Below are 19621 nucleotides of genomic sequence, written 5' to 3' on the forward strand. Positions count from 1 at the left end.
TTCTGTAGCTCTACTACGTCATCTGGTATAACTGATCTGATTAGCTAAGAGCTACCTACAGACGCTTTTGATAGACATTCTAAGCGCCCAATAAACGGCTCCGGAGGATCATAAACCACACCTCCTCTACGGAGAAATGAATGGTTGGTTTCCAGACCAAATCTCATTTGAGATTTGTCTGGTGTTAGCCAGGCTAGTATGTGACCACACTTGATCCTAGAAAAAAACTAACCGTTTTTACCAGTCTCATAACTGACAAAGTTGATAGCAACAGTGCCCACAGTGGAAAAGTTTGAAGCCCTGTTAAGTACTCTTCATAAAACCAACTGACCTGTGTTCGACCGAGGACAGGAAGAGGGGCTGCCAATGTGCGTCCTTTCCTCATCAATGTGTTGGTCTGCCAATCAGTAATGTGTTTTGTGTTTGAAACAATGCTTGGGTATTTTAAATTGTTTTTTGTTTTTATTTTGTGTTTTTTTTTCTAGTTCCATACAGGCAATCTCAGCCTCTACCCCTCACTTTGAAAGACTGCTTTCTTCGCATTCATTTTCTGGCAGACAATTTCAGAGGTCAGCTTCGTTTTCTGACTGCATCGCAAAGGGGACCACTTTTTCAACTTCTTTATTCTGTTTTTTTTCAATTGTTTATCTTTTATTCATAAAGTAAATCTTTCGGAGATTGAAAAGGCTTTTCTTTCTCAGACAGGCCATCTTTTCTCTCAGAGAGTGTTTCTTTAGCAGACAAGAGCCCAGGTGGACTGGTTTGACTTCTAAAGCCTGCGTAATGACGGCGCTCTGAAAGGGACGTGGTCTAATGAATTCAGGTCAGGGTTTTATCTCTGGGCCTTTGCTAAATTGTTTCTACAAAATCGGTTTTGCTCGGTAAAAGCCGGTGGAACGAGCCAGTGAAGGGAGCCGATTCATTTCTACAACACACAAATTGTCTATTGGCTCAGTCCACTTCAGTTGTCAGCTATACTTAAGACCTTGAAGGAAGGCCTGTAGTGTGTTGTGAGGACCTAACAGAGGTCCCATTCTGCCTGATAGACATTAGACAGGTTAGCCAAGCGTACCTCTCTAAGGGCCTCTGTGCCTCAGAGGAGAAAACCAAGAGTTTAATCTTTTATTCTGCCTTTCAATAGTAGTATTGAACAAAAAGAGTAATCCTGGTTGGTTGTGAGGCAGTTTAAAATACCAGCGCTATATTCATTGTTGTAGTAATAAAGACTTTTACTTATTGTTAAAGAAGACTTAAATGGTTTGTTATTAATTTATATACAACCGCTCATCACATTCAGTAAGAGTGTACACTTCCAGTTTGTACACTCGCATATAATCTGTTCATATAAGGTTTTTTACAGTGTCCCAACATTTTTGGAATCAGGGTTGTAACTTCTTGGAACTGTTTTATTCAAGCAATATTTTGACATTTTGTTAAATGCTCTTAACGGCCTTCTTGTTGAGAGCTAGATGAGAAGATTGATACCACTCTCGTGTCTGTGCACTAAATACGAAGCTACAGCCAGCAGCCTGCCAGCTGCTTAATGCTAAGCTAATGCTAGCTTAGTTTAGCATTAAAGCTACAGGCACCTAACCTTTCTTGATCCAAACGCAACAAAATCCTCCTACCAGCACCTCTAAAACCAACTAAGGCTTTTTGTTGAGAGTAAGATGAGAAGATTGATACCATTCTCTTTTTTTTTAAATATAAAGCTACAACCAGCAGCTGGCTAGCTTAGCTTAGCATTAAGATGGAAAAAGAGGGAAACAGCCCATCTGGCTCAATCCCTGGCTCAAAAAAAATAACTAAATCCCCCTACCAGCTGATAAGTTAGCTTTAGAAGTACTAGCACATTAAATCCTCTTTGTTTACTACAAATTGATGTTTATAAACCGGCATGCTAGGCTAAGCTAGGCATCTAACTCTGAGCAAGAAAGTGAATGTGTATTTACCAAAATGTTGAACTATTCTTTTAACGTCGGAACCGTGCCTCCTTCTGTAGCGGTTCTAAAAGTACAGCACAGAGGGGCCATCTGTGATTGAATCCTTCGATTTTAAAGCTATGAGCAACAAACATACAGCTACATAGATGCATCAGAAATATGTCACATACATATGGGGGAAGCTCACTGCTGCTGCGTGGTGGTGTCATGCGGCGTGTGTGTGGGACGTGGATCATCGGAGACATGGCGACAAAACTCAGACGCACTGACACGTGTATACATATGCACACTTACACACTCCCACACACTTTATTCGGCACCGTGATTAATCATGGCATCTATGGGAGTTTTATAGGAGGTTCAGAAAAAAAAATCTGCTTTAAAAAGATTTTTTTTCCCCTGCCGGTTTATTCGTCATTAGTATTACAGGATTAATTCCCGTCTATCGCTTCTTTACTATTGCTTTCTTTGTGTCTTCCTCCCACCACCTCATCTCTCCGAGGTGACGAAGAAGTCACAGCTCTCATGCGGATGCTGTAACAAATCTAACAGTTCCACAATCGGCGTCGCTATCTGAGTCATCAGGTGATCCCATCAAACATTTTCCCTGGTTCACACTAGTGTTGCTGCTTTGTTTTCATTCGCAGGGTTTGAGTAATTGTAGATGAAGTGTGTGATTCCTCGTAGGACAGATTAAAACATTTAGGTGTCTGTCAGCGAAGAGGAAATTACAGTACAGAACACATACACATGCTTATATACACACACACAGTCACACAGAATAATGAGCACATACTTTGGCCTAGGGGGCATTTATGGCCCTCATCTAGAAATAACATCAAGGGCACACATGTACACACATTTGTGACTAGAAAGTGTTGACCCAGACATAGTTATTCAGCCACCTAGAGCCGTGGCAAGGTTATATGATAGGCTGTTATTCCTGGCCTCAACAATTCACTATAAACAAATAAGGGGATGTGGGTTGTGGACGACTGTTTTGAAGCTTTGAGTTTGGCATTTTGTCCGTCACCATCTCGGGGGTTTTTTGGAGCTGGAAATGACAATATTTACTCAAGGATAACCTTACCTGGTGGGGTCAGGTACCACATCTAACACATCTTGGAGCGCAGGTGCTTCCATAATTCATATTAACCCTTTGATGCACAACATGGGTCTAAAGTGACCCGGCTAAGTTTTTATATTCTATATCTTTGCAATAAATTAATTTCATCATTCAGTATTGCAGGTTTTCCTCAAATAACTTGTTTTTGATCATCATATATCCAAATTTTTTGTTTTCATTTCTTACTTTTTGAATAAAAATCACTACACTTCTAATGCACAAGGTCATTTTTGACCCATGTTGTGCATTAGAAGGTGTTTATATGTTGTCACCAATTTAAAACCTGCCTAAGAAGTCACAAATATTAACTATCCTATTTTGTTAAATTGGTCCTTTTTCCAATGGAAATTATTATTTGGTGGCTCTAATAAGTCTCAAATCTTAAAATATGTGATTTTCCAATGTTTTGACCCATGTTGTGCATTAGAAAGTGTTTATATGTTGTGCATCAAAGGGTTAACTGTGATATTAATTGGGTTGCAAATTTTGGCTAGCAAGAAACATACTTTAAAAAAAGTCTAGTGATCAACCGACCAAAATTTCACAATTAACTTCTATGAATTAAAAAAGGCTCAAAGTTCAAAGACGAAAAGACAGACAACACACGAAAATAGAGTGGAGTACAATGGACAGATCGCCATGGTATCGGCTTGTCAATCCCAAGGTAGCTACGTCCTAAAGCGTGCCCTTTTTAATCCTCTATTTTACTTTAGATAATAATAATTTACAAACTAAATTGTACAAAGATCATTTATTTTATGTCCAAACTGATAAACTTATCGTTGAATTTAATGCATTCTGGGGGGGTTTAAGGTTTTACACAGCATCCCAAGTTTTTGGCAAATTAATCTAATGCTGCTTTGAAGAAAACTTTAACTCGCAGTTGAACCCATAAGGTCATTCGGAAGCATTAGAAGTTTGATCATTTTCTCATACAGTAATGGAAAAAATTATTAGACCATTATTTTCTTCAATTTTTTGTTCATTTTAATGCCTGGTACAACTAGCCTGGGTATACCCATACTGCCTTGTGCGCTCGAATTTAATTTCGAACCTCCATCCAGTCTGGCAACCAGGAAGCTTTCTTAGCCCTGTTTTAGGGATCCAATCACAGAGCGGGGAGGGACGGCAAGACGATGACGCGTACTACTCGGCACTTGGAAGCTTGTAGTTTTCTTACGGATCCAACATGGCTGCTGCAGACGCGAAACTCTCTTTAGCTGTAGATGGTGTTTTAAATAGTTTAGAGCGAAAGTTGAAAGGCGAAAGGTCTCTCGGCGGCTCCGCTGTCCCCCGGCTCGTAGCGAGATCACCGGTAGCGGGGCTATTAGCGCCGCTAGCGCCGCTAATCACCGGCGCTACCTACAGACGCTTTTGATAGACATTCTAAGCGCCCAATAAAAGGCTCCGGAGGATCATAAACCACACCTCCTCTACGGAGAAATGAACGGTTGGTTTCCAGACCAAATCTCATTTGAGATTTGTCTGGTGTTAGCCAGGCTATGGTACAACTACAACTTTCTTGATAATAACCAAAATCATTATCAAGAAAACCATGGAAAATGGCTAGATATCAGCTCTATAATTAAACTCTTATTAGCAATTTTTGTTGTTATCATTATATTTGACCAAACAAATGTACCTTTAGTGGTCTAATTTTTTTTTTCATGACTGTATATTTTCGCTACAGTGACTTTCCTTTAACCAGTTGAGTCGCCTCCTGCTGGCCATTAGAAAGAATACAGGTTTAAGGCACTTCTGCGTTGGCGTCACTATTCAGACCCGGAGACTCATGAAATGTGTCCCTTATGTTATAGCTGCAGGCCCACACACACATCACACAGCAGTGCCCCAGGTTTTAATTGTAAAATTAATTTAGCCCAGACATACACACATACAAGCATAAACCATCAATTTCCATCTTTGGCAGATTAATTATTTAATGGTCCACCATGTGCAACTCCTGTCCTCACATAGCTCTGAATATTAATATAAATCTAGGTCACATTTGTATTCTGGTGCTGTTTGATTATGCAGAGTGGTGGACTTGATGATTCAGGGCAATTTCACGGTACTGACATCGAAGTAGTATCAGCAGCGGATACATAAGAGTTTTTCGGAGGGATCTTCCTCTTCTTTGTTGTGCAGATTTCTGGGACAGACCGATGTCTTTCTCATGCTCAGACTGCAATTTATCCTCTTTTGTTGCCAGTTTTCATTATTTTTTTGGCTGGGTGTCTCTCCGGAGACGAGGCAGCAAGCAGCCAGACTTCCCTCCATGGAAACTGTTGCCGTTAGAAAATAGAGCAGCTCAATTTCTCTGCGGAAAGCCTGCAGTAGAATGATTTTAAAATGAAATCCTCTCACCTACACATCCATGCACATTTGAACATGCAAGCACATGGGGCTGTACCGAACAGTTGGAAGCTTCATTCATAATGTTGACATTTGAATTCCAAACATTTGAATTCTGTGCGGCTTCATTCTCAGTATTTCTGCACAGCTGCATATGAAGATTAGACTGTACTATTATTAGTATTATACTATTTTTTAGATTCTCATTGTGGCTGCAAAGGGGTGTTTACGACCTGTGCAATCTAAATATTTCCAATAGAGAAAGAGCACCAGAAAGTCCGAAAATCAAAGTTTATAGAAAAAAGATTGATGTATTCATTTCCTAAATTTACTACATCAAATCTAATTTATCAAACAGAATGTTCTACTTCAATCCATATTTGTTGGCGTTTAGCAAAAAAGCCAACATTTTTTACTTCGGTCAACAAATTGTTTGCTGTCCCACTTGACATTATCCACAACAGAAATTCAAATTGTTTTCATCATTGCATTTCACAAAATTAGTATAAAATGGAATATATACAACATTTTCCAAGTGCCCACAAATGTTACCAATATTGGAAAAGAAATGGGGAGTCCACATGGTATACATATTGAACCATTCACATTTTTACTCACACTATTTTTTTTAAAGCCTGCAATTTAGCCAACGTTTTGCTAAATGTCTGTCTCAGCTGAGTCATTCATGACTCTCATCATGGAATTGAATGTTTTTACAGCATTATTTTTAATGAGGCATGTAGATTAAAGTAGTCTTGACTATTTTATGCCAAGATTTGGTTAATTTAGCTCACGGAAGTGTTCGTCACACATTATCTCACAAATCCAACAATAATGCCCCTTTCTTTAATACGTCATGATAATGTAATCCACTGACTTACTTAAATGAAATTGGGGTTTTGGTTCACAAATACAGTACAGGCCAAAAGTTTGGACACACCTTCTCATTCAATGTGTTTCCTTTATTTTCATGACTATTGACATTGTAAATTCATCAAAACTATTAATGAATACATGTGGTATTATGTACTTAACAAAAAAGTGTGAAATAACTGAAAACGTGTCTTATATTCTAGTAAGCAAAGGGTGGTTACTTTGAGGAATCTAAAATACAAGACATGTTTTCAGTTATTTCACACTTTTTTGTTAAGTACATAATTCCACATGTGTTCATTAATAGTTTTGATGAATCTACAATGTAAATAGTCATGAAAATAAAGGAAACGCATTGAATGAGAAGGTGTGTGTCCAAACTTTTGGCCTGTACTGTATTTTTATTAATAATGATAAGCTTCATTTGAAAAACCTCAATATAAGCTTTGGTTGAGCCCTACAAACAGGAATACATCCATGTATAATTATATGAGGTTTGACAGATATTGTTATAACTGTACCTTTAAACATTCATCACCCCAACTACAACTTTTCTAATCTAAAGCGTTAACCACTTGACCACCATCACCCAACATAACTCTCATTCAAATGTTTTCCTCTAAATTCAAACCTCATCTTTACCCCCTCGTTCAAGTGAAGTATTGTACAGAAGTTACACCAACTGAACAGAAAATCAAATTGGTTTTTCCAAAACTAAAGAAATAAATTCACACAGGCAGATAAGTACTACCTTCAGACGACAGAACAACTCAATTTTGCGCCCCTCGTTCACACTGAGGCTTGTTTTGCCGTGCCATTTTAAGTGTGCAGTCATTTCAACTGTAGTGACACAGCATCAGAGCCTCAGGGCCGAGACACCCCCTCCATTCTATTAATGATGTTGTGTGTAATTGAAAATAAATTGGAAATCGTGGCTCCCTTAATGAAAGGTTTTCAAAATATGCTACAAGTGGAAGGTCCCCCAAGTTCGTTCTTTCTTTCTTTCTTTCTTTCTTTCTTTCTTTCTTTCTTTCTTTCTTTCTTTCTCTCTCTCTCTCTCTCTCTCTCTCTCTCTCTCTCTCTCTCTCTCTCTCATTCCTTCCTGTCTGTCTGACTTTCTTTCCTTCTACCTTTCTTTCTTTCTTTCTTTCTTTCTTTGTATCTACCTTTCTACCTTTTTTCTATCTATCTACCTTTCTTTCTACCTTTCTACCTTTCTTTCTTTCTTTCATTCTTTCATTCTTTCTCTCTCTTTTTTCTATCTATCTATCTACCTTTCTACCTTTCTTTCTTTCTCTCTCTCTTTCTCTCTCTCTCTCTCTCTCATTCCTTCCTTCCTTCCTGTCTGTCTGACTTTCTTTCCTTCTACCTTTCTTTCTTTCTTTGTACCTTTCTTTCTTTCTTTTTTTCTTTCTCTCTCTTTTTTCTATCCATCTACCTTTCTTTCTTTCTTTCTTTCTGTCTATCTACCTTTCTACCTTTTTTCTATCTATCTACCTTTCTTTCTTTCTTTCTTTCTTTCTTTCTATCTACCTTTCTTTCTTTCTTTTTTCTTTCTTTCTTTCTTTCTACTTTTCTTTCTTTCTTACTTTCTTTCTTTCTTTCTTTCTTTCTTTCTTTCTACCTTTCTTTCTATCTACCTTTTTACCTTTCTTCCTTCCTCTCATCTCTCTCTTTTCTAGTTTCTATCCTCTTTTACCCTTTGTTTTCCCCTTTTCTTCCCCTCTCTGACTTTCTTTTTTCCTTCCTCCCTCTCTTTATCTCCCTCTTTCCCAGAGAATAATTGTGCTGTTTTTTTGGTCCGATTTGCTCCTCCCAGCAATCGCTGGTGGCCAAATGATCCTGTAGTATGAGGGGTTTAAAGACAGAATCTTATTGTTACTGAATTGATCAAAACCTCCCTGATTTTGAATCGTAATAATAACCATATTTAATCCAGGCCACAGAAATTCTGCCGCAACTAACATTAGCTTGTAGCACTAGCTTGCACTAGCCCCATAGGAGACGAACATTAAAACTTTATGTCCAGCTTGCACTGCAAAATTTATAGTTTAAGTTTTCTCAGCCAAAGTCAAATTTATTGTTATGTCTCTGGTCTTTTTAAAATCAGTTAAGATTTAAAAAGCCTCTAATATGCACCAGGAGGTATTCTGTTCATTTACTTTTCCTCTGTTTCTTTCTTTCTTTCCTCCTTTACTTCCTTCATTACTTCCTCTCTCATTTCCTGTTCCTTAATATTTCTTTAAAAATACCCACTAACTACTCATACAACTTTATGTTCAGACAGTTCTGGTACATATTAATAGATAGTAAATTATTTTAGATTACACCACAACAGGCCCCTGCTGTTGGATGAACTGTACGTACATACTGAACAAGTGGGATAAATATTATATATTAGTTATATAATATATATTATTTAGTATTACGGTATTATACTATTGTAAAATAATCCTCTCAAATATTCATTTATTTATCAGAAAGCAAAGTGAGGTATTTAAAGCCAGAAATCTCCTGATGAAAACTAACCCTGTGAAGTCCTTGTAGACATATTTTGGTCATATTGTGCTGCGAGGTGTTAATAATTGTACGTGCTGCAGCTTTATTTGGGTTCATGAGGGACAGAGGGGTCAGACGTGGTGTGAATTACATTGCACTCTAAAGAGCATGATGCCTAATTATAGTTAAGACCCAGTTTAGATAAGGTGACGTAAGCAGAGACAAACAAAATCAGACCACTAAAGAACTAATCCCTGCTTTTTGTTTTTCTCCGTTCAATGCTTGGGCCTCTGTAGTTTCATAATTTAACCCATTGAGGCCTTAAACGCCTGTAAAACCTCTGGGCGATTTTAAAATAAGCCCCTAAAACCTGAAGTTTTCTGGAAATTCAACAGAAGTGTCAACGCTTCTACTAAATAATAGATTTTTCAGCCCCTGTAGCAGATAGAAATGAAATTCAAAAAGTATTTGAGAGCTTATACAAATACTACAAAATGACGTATCCGCTTTCCAGGCTTCAATGGGTTAAGGCAGGGGTGTCAAACTCTGGCCCGTGGGCCAAATTTGGCCCGCAGTGTAATTTTATTTGGCCCACGAGGCAATACCAAATTATTATATTATTATTGTACTATAAAAGCTGACCCGCTGGTATTATACGGCGCATTTACTGCTAATACTACAAATCCCACAATGCCCTGCTGTTGTTTTGGCGCGTCAATCAGGACAGGACCCAGAAATGCGCTCCTCTGTGACAGTCGTCATAGCAACCTCAAGCTAGAGCTGTCTCCGAGCTACCCCTTCCCAAAAATGGCGAAAAGAAAGGCAGAATTTATTAACCTGTTGAAAAAGTTTATTTTGATATTTAAATCAGAAGGATGCAAATAGAAAAGAGGCATACGATTTTTATTTAATTTTTATTTAATAAATTAATGACATTGATGTGTTTTTTATTTGAAATTTGATTTTGCATGTCTGCACTATTTAGTTATATATTGTATGTTTATAAGCATTTCTGGTTCCATATTCAATGTTAAAGCAAAACATGTTCGGTATATATTAAAAGGTTTATTTGTTCAATGTTGGCCCGCGATTTTAATCAAGTTTAAAATTTGGCCCATTGTGTATTTGAGTTTGACACCCCTGGGTTAAGGATTTCAGCAGTCTGACGCCTCTCTCATCAACACAGGGGTGAAAGCCGTGTTCTCCGGCCATTATCACCGAAACGCCGGCGGTCACCACGACGGCCTCGACATGGTCGTGAGCTCGGCCATTGGGTGCCAGCTGGGCGAGGACACCCACGGCCTCAGGGTGGTGGTAGTGACCGCAGACGGGATCATCCACCGCTACCACGGCCTGGAGCAGCTGAGTGCGCGAGGCATGGACGAGGACCTCAGGAAGCTCCTGCAGGTCTGAGAGCCGACGGAAGGAAAACTCAACAAGCAGTGTGTTTTTCATTGTGAACTGTTTTGTTTTGAGTATGCAGCATTTTGAGCCCCTGTTCCTAAAGGCGCACAAGATGGTTTTTGGAGACTGGCACGTTGGTCAACTCATGTCAGCATGGAAGATATTAAAATCATTTATACTGTACGTTCCCAATAGATCATTTTCTGCAATGTCACAAGCTTAAACTTGATGTTTTGGCTAATGATCTTATCAATAATGTTGACCAGTGGCCCAGTCTCCAAAAATTCCAAGTATTCACTAAAGTGGGAAAAAAATAAAAGGCAACACTTTCTATGAAGCCAATGTCTATAATGCATTATAAATAGGGGTGTGATCAAACTCGTCGTGTTAAAAATCTGTCCACGTTTATAATGCATTATAAACATACTCATAATGCATTATAGGATCTGGATTAGCCTAACCCTTCCCTTACCCTATAATCGCACAATAATAATGCATTATAAAAAAGATTATAATGTATTACGACTGAGACTTATGATACGCTCTGAATCTCACCAAAATAAAAGTCTGAGGAGGATTATAATCTAAAGGATTCTAAAAATTGACCAAGTATGGCACTTGAAAATGCTTTTTAATGTGTTACAGTTATTGTTATGATGACTGAATAGTTATATTCAGTCATATAATTATATATTATATATTATATAGTGCTATAAGTAGATTATGAGTCATTGTAAGTATGTTTCTTATGCATTATAGCCATAGGCTTCACAGAAAGTGTTACCAACTCATCTAAATAGAGGCATGTACCGTATGTTGGATCAGAAATGAGAAAATAGCAGTGAGTTTAAACTAACAAAGATGCAGCTACATGCCAAGCGCACATCGTAATGTGTACAGAATCTTACAATAATATAAAATTGTGTTTAGTTTCTCTCTGTACTGAATGTTTTCCTTGGAGCCTCTCTCGGCAGAACGGATGTTATTATCTCTGCCCCCGCCGACCTTAAAGGGGCACATAAAGATTATTGAATGTGTTCTAAAACTGTGTTCAAGTCAAATGTTGTTCGTGTAACTTTAAATGTATCCAAACTTTCCATCATTAAAGGAAGTTTCCACCCTGAAACATTGAAACTGAGCACAAGCAGCTCCTGGAGGTGGTCTCTCAAACAGAAATTCATTATAAAAGAGGAAAGAGAAATAGTCAGGCGGCTTAGGACCAGATTTGAGAAGAAAGGGGACACGCCGGACAAAAGCACCAACATTTTTCCACGTACTCTCTATCACCATAGGTTTCAATTTTTGGTAGGAGCCACTTCATCAAGATTGTGGATCGGAGATGGCTGCCATATAAAGTCTATGAGAAACAATAAATCTTCCAAGCCACTTAGAAGGTCAATCTTGGTGTCAAAATCTACATTTTCTGGGTCCAGGAATCATTTAAAGCTATTGAGAATATCACTGGATGACTCACTGTAAATAATTTGTTGATCAAGATCTGACATGAGATGAAAGCGTTCCCTTGATTTTTTTGAGCAGTGTACATGGCAGCTAATCCGCACTCTCCCGTGAGCATAGATTCCAAACATTTTCAACTCAGGATTCCCTGCTGCAGCACTTGAAGACCTACCAGTCTGGGTGAAAATGAACATATCTATTTGATCAAATAATCATCTAGTGATGTTCTCAATAGCTTTAAATGATTTCTTGACCCAGAAAATGTAGATTTTGACACCAAGATTGACCTTCTAAGTGGCTTGGAAGATATAGCATTTCTCATAGACTTTATATGGCTGCCATCTCCGATCCGCAATCTTGATGAAGTGGCTCCTGCCAAAAATTGAAACCTATGGTGATAGAGAGTATGTGGAAAAAATTTGGTGCTTTTGTCCGGCGTGTCCCCTTTATTTAGCTAAGCTGCCTGACTAAAAGGAGTTATTGACCTAATGGGAATTCGGGAAACCTACAGGGCTTGTTTGCTTCACTTTAGGGATGTTTACATGCTGTTGAGAAGCACCATGGGAGATGTAGATATCACTAAGGCATGCAAAAAATAGATCAAACCGTTTGAGACAAAGTGTATACAAGGAAAACATACATTTCAGGGCGGACTTTTCCTTTAATGATCTGAAAATATTCAATTATTGTAGCTATTTTCTACTATGTTTGCTGTTGCTGCAGTCTAATACCCTGTTGACTCCTATGCAAGCTATTCAAATCATCACATTGTATGTGGGGTTCTGTTATGTTTAAAGTGGTACAATGTTTAAGATGACCTGACCTCTGATCAGACTTTGAGCTGTGAGTGTTTATAGCCCCTTAAACTGCCCTTTCAGGTACACAATAGAAACTGAGCTTTTTTTTAAAAACTGTCCAGCCAGAATACAGTTTAGATGAGAGATTATTCTAAATCAATATGAATTATAACAAAGATTTGAGATTTTAAATGTATAATCCTAAAAAAATCCAGTCCTGGTTGACAAAGAAAGGTGAAACGTGGGGCAATATTGAAAACGGTATAAACCAACCTGTGACTGCTTCACAATAAAAAAAAATTCCATTCATTCACTTTCAACGTGAAGCAGCCACAGAAAGAAATGTTTGGTTTGCATTTACAGTAACAGTAACTTAATACTAAAAAAAAAATGGTCCATCAATTAGAAGAAATTGGGTTTCTGTTCATGAACTGATAAAAGAAGTGGAGGTGGCCACCTTGATTTGATGTTTGTGGACTGTCATTTTGAAGCATCAAGTTTGGCATTTTGGCTTTGACTGCACCTGGCTGTTGCTGCTCACAAAGTTAGCTTCCCTAATTTGAGGTTAACCAAAAAATGTTCATGGCTACTTAAATATACATAGTCCCATGGATACACATTGTTGTGCCTCTCCGAGCCTGATGCACGGGTCACAGTGGTGTCTAGTTGGCAATCACAAAGTAGCCAAGCCCTAAATCATATCCTGATTTAATCGCCATTTTACTCTAAATTTACAAAAAGACATCTTGAAAATAGCGATTGAGACTATAAACCAAGGTTATTATAGTTAACGAAAACTAATAAAATAACGAAAACTAGAATTGAAAAAACATTTTCGTTAACTGAAATAAAAATAAAAACAGGAGTTTTTTAAAAAACGATAACTAACTGAAACTGTATTGTGTGGTTACAAAACTAACTAAAATTATAGTGAAAATGTCCTTCGTTTTCGTCTTTGACAACTTTTTTCATACGTAAACCTTTTTGGTTGATATGAAATCTATTTCATCTATCTGGTTTTATGACTTAATAAACTTATTGGGGCTGAGATGGATCAGACAAAGGAAATAAAGGCAACATTTATTGTGACTTATTGAATCTGGCACCAAACAAATAGCCCATTACGAAAAACTAATACTAAAACGAATAAAAACTAAACTAAAACTAAGCATCTTCCAAAAAATAAAACTAATCAAAACTAGCAAACCCACTCTAAAAACTAATTAAAACTAACTGAATTTGAAAACAAAAATTGACAACGAAATTAAAACTAAAACTAATGAAAAATCCATAACTATTATAACCTTGCTATAAACTCATTAGGAAAATGTTTACTGAAGTAATAAATTAAGTGAGAGGTAGAGGCATTTTTTCATAGACTTTTATCCAATCTGGCTTCTTTCTGCAGCCAGTGGAGTCGCCCCCTGCTGGAGGTTAGAAATAATGCAAATTTCGGAAATTGGCTTCACTTTTCAGCCCCGTAAGCATATCATCACTTCTTTCATACAGTTTGTGATTTTATGAAGTGAAAATCTGTAACTTTGATGTCAGATCCTTTGTTGGGCAGCAGACGTCATTTGGGCCTAAACCCATCACTCCAACTGTGATGCAAGTTATGCAATATCTATGTGATTTCTTCAAACTCCTTGTTTATGAAAGCGTTAATCGAACTGACTGGTTTTCCCTGACTGTCACTGAGTTTCAGTGTGATAAAATATTTTATCATTAGACCCAAGATTCATTTAAAATCTATGATGCAACACTTAATCACTTTAATCTATTTGCAATCCTTGCTGGGAACTCAATGAATACATTGAATGAGGTGTGTTTGCACGGTTAAATGCCAAACTAAAGGACTGATGTCAGGCTGATAAAACGTAGTGATAGTGAAGTGATTAATGGCAGGGGGAGCACAGTATTTCCTGAAACCTCACAGTGTTACAGCCTGCTCGCTGCAGGCTTATTTGGAAGCTCACAGTCTTGAAATTGTCTTTAAAATGGACATTTCTGCTACAAAATGACTTTCTCTCTGAGCCCTAAATGACTCTACTCGATTACTCTTTCCACACACACACACACAGAGACTCTCGCACTCGCCCTGACCGACTGGGAATTTAAGAGAGTTGTCATAGCAACCGTTTAGCAACACATCTGTGTGTATGTGTGTGTGCCGGAGAGGAAGTGTACGCACTCCCCGGCTGTGTGTGTCCGTGGTCTGGAGGGTACTGTAGGTGATTTTCCATCAGCGTCGTGATCGCTGACCTCATTTCACACTGACGGATTCTGTCTCTTTTCCAAAAAGTCAGCATGTGATGGAGGGAGGAGGGACGGGCGTCTGAGAGGAATGGATAATGAGTGTGATGTGTGAAAGACGACTCAGTCCATCTCCTTCATTTCCTGTCTGAGAAGGAACCTTATGTCCTTATCTATTTTTATATCCTCATGGTAGCCGAGCTCAATCACATTGTTCTTTATCTTTTTTGTGTGTGAATTTTGTTTTAGGGCACATTTGCTCTGTGAATCGGGGAACATCACACGCTTTGACTCGTTCCAGCGTCAAATTCTAATGAATGACCAGACTGGACACCGTGACTGTGACATAATTGGTTGTATTTTTATAATAAATGTTGATTTTATCTAATGATGGCGGGGTGCTGGTGTGTTTATTACATTGTTGTGGCTATTTTGGTACTTTAAAAGCTGGATTTTGTGCCTCGTAAACAGTATACATAACTCATAATGTCTGGAAAGTTTTGCAAACTTCATTACTCAGGAAGTATTACATGAAATTGCACTTAAAATGCTTTTTGTTTATCAACCTGTTGCTGTGTCATGTCATTTATATTTAAGGATAACAGAGAAGTGATTCATAAAGCAAGATTACCAGTTAAGACAGGTTTACTTCAGTAAATCATCTTATTTTCAGTCAGTCTGCCAGACTGAAACTGTTCTCTTGTTTTTGCAATAATGTCAGATTCATCACATTTTGACACATGACCTCATATCGTTTCAGTCTAAAGTATTTTAAGGGTTTCAGAGTCTGACACTGTGGCTGACCCTAAGACAAAATCACACAGTTCCCATAATTCTTAAGAGAATATACGGGAACAGTAATGTTGCCTTGAATTCAGTGAAGTATCTGTGGACTATTCTTTTTCTTACCTTGAGACGTTACTGACGTCAAAGTTTTTATAAGATTGATTTTAACCTCTGTTCAATTAAAAGCATGCATGTGTGTTGACTGAAGTACTCTGTGGATATGTTGTACCAACTGTTTTCAAACTAAGGTGCTAAGAGGCGTTCAGGGGGCATGTAGTGGGAGAGACATGCGTCACGGCCACTTTCATCTCTAATACACAAACTCTAAAAATCTAAAAATCTCTAAAAAGCAAACTCTGGCTTAAATCTCTTGGGTTCAGGCTATAAGGACAATGTGTTCTTTGACATGTCAGTCTTCTGTGTGTTGGACCATCGGCCCTCCTGGGACCTCGCTCCTCTGGATGTCTCTTCCTTTTTCCAGATGTTCGTATTCAGATGTTCCTCCACTGTCTCCTGGAGGTTCAGCCTCTCTTCTTCGTCTCTCTTTCTGTTCTGTGTGCTTGTTCGTTGTTCAATCTGTGTGAATGATGTTATGACCGGTCATTTTAGTAGTGTGTGTGTGTGTGTGTGTGTGTGTGTGTGTGTGTGTGTGTTCTTGTACGTCCCACATAGCGAGGACTACAACATGTTTTTAACCAACAAAGTGAGGACATTTTGGCTGGTCCTCACTTCTTTAAAGGCTTTTTTGAGATTTCAGACTTTGTTTTAGGGTTAAGGTTACAATTAGGTTTATGTCAGGTATTCCAATGGTGGCCCTCACAAAGATAGAAGTACAAGAATGTGTGTGTGTGTGTGTGTGTGTGTGTGTGTGTGTGTGTGTGTGTGTGTGTGTGTGTGTGTTCTTGTACTTCCTACATAGTGAGGACCGGAACATGTTTTTAATCAACAGAGTGAGGACATTTTTTTGAAGTGAGGACATTTCAGCAGGTCCTCACTTCTTTAAAGGCTTGTTTGAGAGTTCAGACTATGCTTTAGGGTTAAGGTTACAACAAGGTTTATCAGGGTTAGGCATTTAATTGTGATGGTGAAGTTTAGGTTAAGGGTTAGGGTAAGGGGCTAGGGAATGCACTATTCCAATGGGGGCCCTCACAAAGATAGAAGTACAAGGATGTGTGTGTGTGTGTGTGTGTGTGTGTGTGTGTGTGTGTGTGTGTGTGTGTTCTTGTACTTCCTACATAGTGAGGACCGGAACACGTTTTTAACCAACAGAGTGAGGACATTTTTGCAAAGTGAGGACATTTTGGCCGGTCCTTTAAAGGCTTGTTTGAGAGTTCAGACTTTGTTTTAAGGGTAAATGTTACAATCAGGTTTATGTAAAGGTAACCATGTATTAGGGTTAAGTTCGAGCAATTGTGATGGTTAGGGTTAGGGGTTAGGAAACAAGATTATTATAGTTAATGAAAACGACACGAAATAACGGAAAACTACAACTGAAAAAACATTTTCGTTAACTGAAATAAAATCAAAAATGTTTTTCAGTTTTTTTTAAAATGATAACTAACTGAAACTGTATTGTGTGGTTACAAAACTAACAAAAAATATAGTGAAAATGTCCTTTTTTGTCTTTGTCAACTTTTTTCATACATAATGAAGATGGATAATAAAAGGAAATAAAGGGAAAATTTACTGTGACCTCTTTTAATCTCCCACCCAACAAATACCCCATTACAAAAAACTACAACTAATAAAAAGTAAACTAAAACTAAAGCATTTCAAAAAAAATAAATACTAAACTTAGTACTATACTTAATACTAGCAAACTCACTCTAAAAACAAACATTCAAAATCCAATCAAAACTAAAACTAATGAAAAATCCAAAACTACTCTAACTCTAATTCACTGTTCCAATGAGGGCCCTCAGAAAGATATGTGTGTGTGTGTGTGTGTGCCCTGTGCTTTTGTCTCACTTCTATATGTAAATTGGGGGTGTGCTATAGCTCCAGGAGGATTGGTGGCAGCGAGGAAACCACCTGGTATATAAAGAGCAAAGATGGACTGCCCTGTTTTGTTCTTCCTTCACTGCAAAAAAAGGTGTGTCTAAAAACAAGATAAAAACACTAAATCTGATGGAAATTATCTTGCTGCATGGACAGATAATTTCACTTGACAAGATTTCTTAAATTAAGATTATTAAATCTAGAAATAAGCATGTTGAACACTTAAAATAAGAAATTCACTCTTAAAACAAGATAAATTAAAGCTGCAAGCAGCAATGAACTGGCCCGAGCAGAGGGCTCTGTAAATTATTTGTTTGTTACCAAGATTTTTTAAAAAAACTAGATTTAGAAGTGTTGGATAATTTATTTTGTTTTAAGAGTTAATTTCTTATTTAAGCGTTCAACATGCTTATTTCTCGATTTAACAATCTCAATTTAAGACTTTCCCTCAAATTTAGTGTTTTTATCTTGTTTTTAGACACACCTTTTTTGCAGTGTATTTTTTCTCCTGTTTAGTTAGGTAGGGAGGTAAGAATACTGTCATTTGTTTTGAGGAGTTAGTTTGCTTTTACACACATCAGGTTTTCAAAGCAGATGTGAGATGCATACAGACACTTTTGTAATTTAAAATTTCTCTGCTCCAGGTGAGGCTCGAACTCACAACCTCGGCATCACTCTGCAGGTTACTGTCTTATAAGTACCGCACGCTGACCGATTGCGCCACTGGAGCCTTTGGAGCCCTCTGGAGTTTTTATTTTGGAGACAGATTTCTTTGTTTGTTATTCTACCCTTAGTTCACCCTGAAGCCTAAAACAGAAAATATATTAATTTGAATATTTATCATTGTAAAGAAATATTTTTTTTTCTTTACCTTAAAACCAAGTGTGAATTGGTGGCTACTTGGGATTTGGGGAAGACATGGAATTAAACAAAGCAACATGGAGCCAAAAGCACCCCGAGTACCTCTGATTCTACTGCACTGCAAAAGAACCAACTTGTATTTTTTGGCCTAAAACAGTGATTTAAGTTGGTAAAACTTGGGAATATAAATTATTGACATTTAGGGCAATAATGTAAGTTAGCACAACAAAGGAAGCCAGTTGTCTGCTCAAAAACAAGTTTGTGAGTTGTTGTTACTTTTATCTTTAAATTGGGGTTCAAAACAAGGGACAATAGTTCTGCTAACTCTTATTTCTTTGTTGTGAAATTCGGTCATTAGCGAAAGCTAGCGGCTAACGATGCTAGCGGCTAACTGATGCTAGCGGCGCTGCTTGTTACAGCTACAAGAGTAGCCATTAGCGTATCAATGCTAACTCCAAATTGTGGTCGCAACATTAGCTGACATTTCATAGCGCTGTTACAATCGTGCAAATTCAGCACATTGCAGAAGTTAGCAGAAGTAAGCATTAAAAGTTATTACAATGGAAAATTATAAGTTAGTACTTAGTTATAAGTTTGACAAAAATCTGAATTCAGAGTTGAGCAAACTCAAAAACAAAACTTAAAATATTTAGTTTAACTGTTTGTTGCCTTGAAATTTCGAGTTCACCCAACTTTTCTTTTTTTTCCAGTGTGGCCGTAATCCTGCTAAACAACAGCCCAGATGTCAAGCAAACATCTGACTTCCGCAGAAGCCCAAGTCAGTCCTCTCTCAGTCATGGTGCATCTGTCGCTCTGTGTACATCTCACAAGGCTGCGTTTCCTGTAATTGGGTCTGAATATGTTCAATTCAATTCAATTCAAAGTTTATTGTCATATACGTAATAGAAACACGTTTCCTTGCACAATGAACATCTTACTTGCTGTCTGTCAGATGCCAGAGAAGACTGAAGTAAGAGAAATAGAGTTTAAAAAATTAAATATGTGCAAATATACAAAGAAAAATATATATACAGTACAGGCCAAAAGTTTGGACACACCTTCTCATTCAATACGTTTCCTTTATTTTCATGACTATTGACATTATAAATTCATCAAAACTATTAATGAACACATGTGGAATTATGTACTTAACAAAAAAGTGTGAAAAAACTGAAAACATGTCTTATATTCTAGTAAGCAAAGGGTGGTTACTTTGAGGAATCTACAATACAAGACATGTTTTCAGTTATTTCACACTTTTTTGTTAA

The 19621-nt window shown here is 37.6% G+C and overlaps 1 protein-coding gene, 1 long non-coding RNA gene and 1 other non-coding gene across 3 annotated transcripts in view; 2 read left to right on the plus strand and 1 right to left on the minus strand.

Annotated features, from left to right (window-relative positions):
• Positions 1 to 11501, plus strand: part of cpped1 (calcineurin-like phosphoesterase domain containing 1) — a 95493-nt gene extending 83992 nt beyond the window's left edge. Inside the window, exon 6 of the mRNA XM_059324500.1 lies at positions 9983 to 11501. Coding sequence (XP_059180483.1) covers positions 9983 to 10209 — 227 coding nt within the window. The 3' untranslated portion in view covers positions 10210 to 11501. The remainder of the gene's footprint in view (positions 1 to 9982) is intronic.
• A 532-nt stretch (positions 11502 to 12033) lies between these two features.
• LOC131959338 (uncharacterized) lies at positions 12034 to 12550 on the plus strand. The gene is made up of 2 exons (XR_009389437.1): positions 12034 to 12080; positions 12118 to 12550. It is a non-coding gene; the product is annotated as an uncharacterized LOC131959338 (long non-coding RNA).
• Positions 12551 to 18128: 5578 nt separating this feature from the next.
• Positions 18129 to 18222, minus strand: trnai-uau (transfer RNA isoleucine (anticodon UAU)). Its single transcript has 2 exons — positions 18185 to 18222; positions 18129 to 18164 (listed from the first exon to the last, which is right to left on the minus strand). It is a non-coding gene; the product is annotated as a tRNA-Ile (tRNA).
• Positions 18223 to 19621: the final 1399 nt, after the last annotated feature.

The sequence above is a fragment of the Centropristis striata genome, chromosome 21 (assembly GCF_030273125.1).
Source record: "Centropristis striata isolate RG_2023a ecotype Rhode Island chromosome 21, C.striata_1.0, whole genome shotgun sequence".
Taxonomy (NCBI): Eukaryota; Metazoa; Chordata; class Actinopteri; order Perciformes; family Serranidae; genus Centropristis; species Centropristis striata.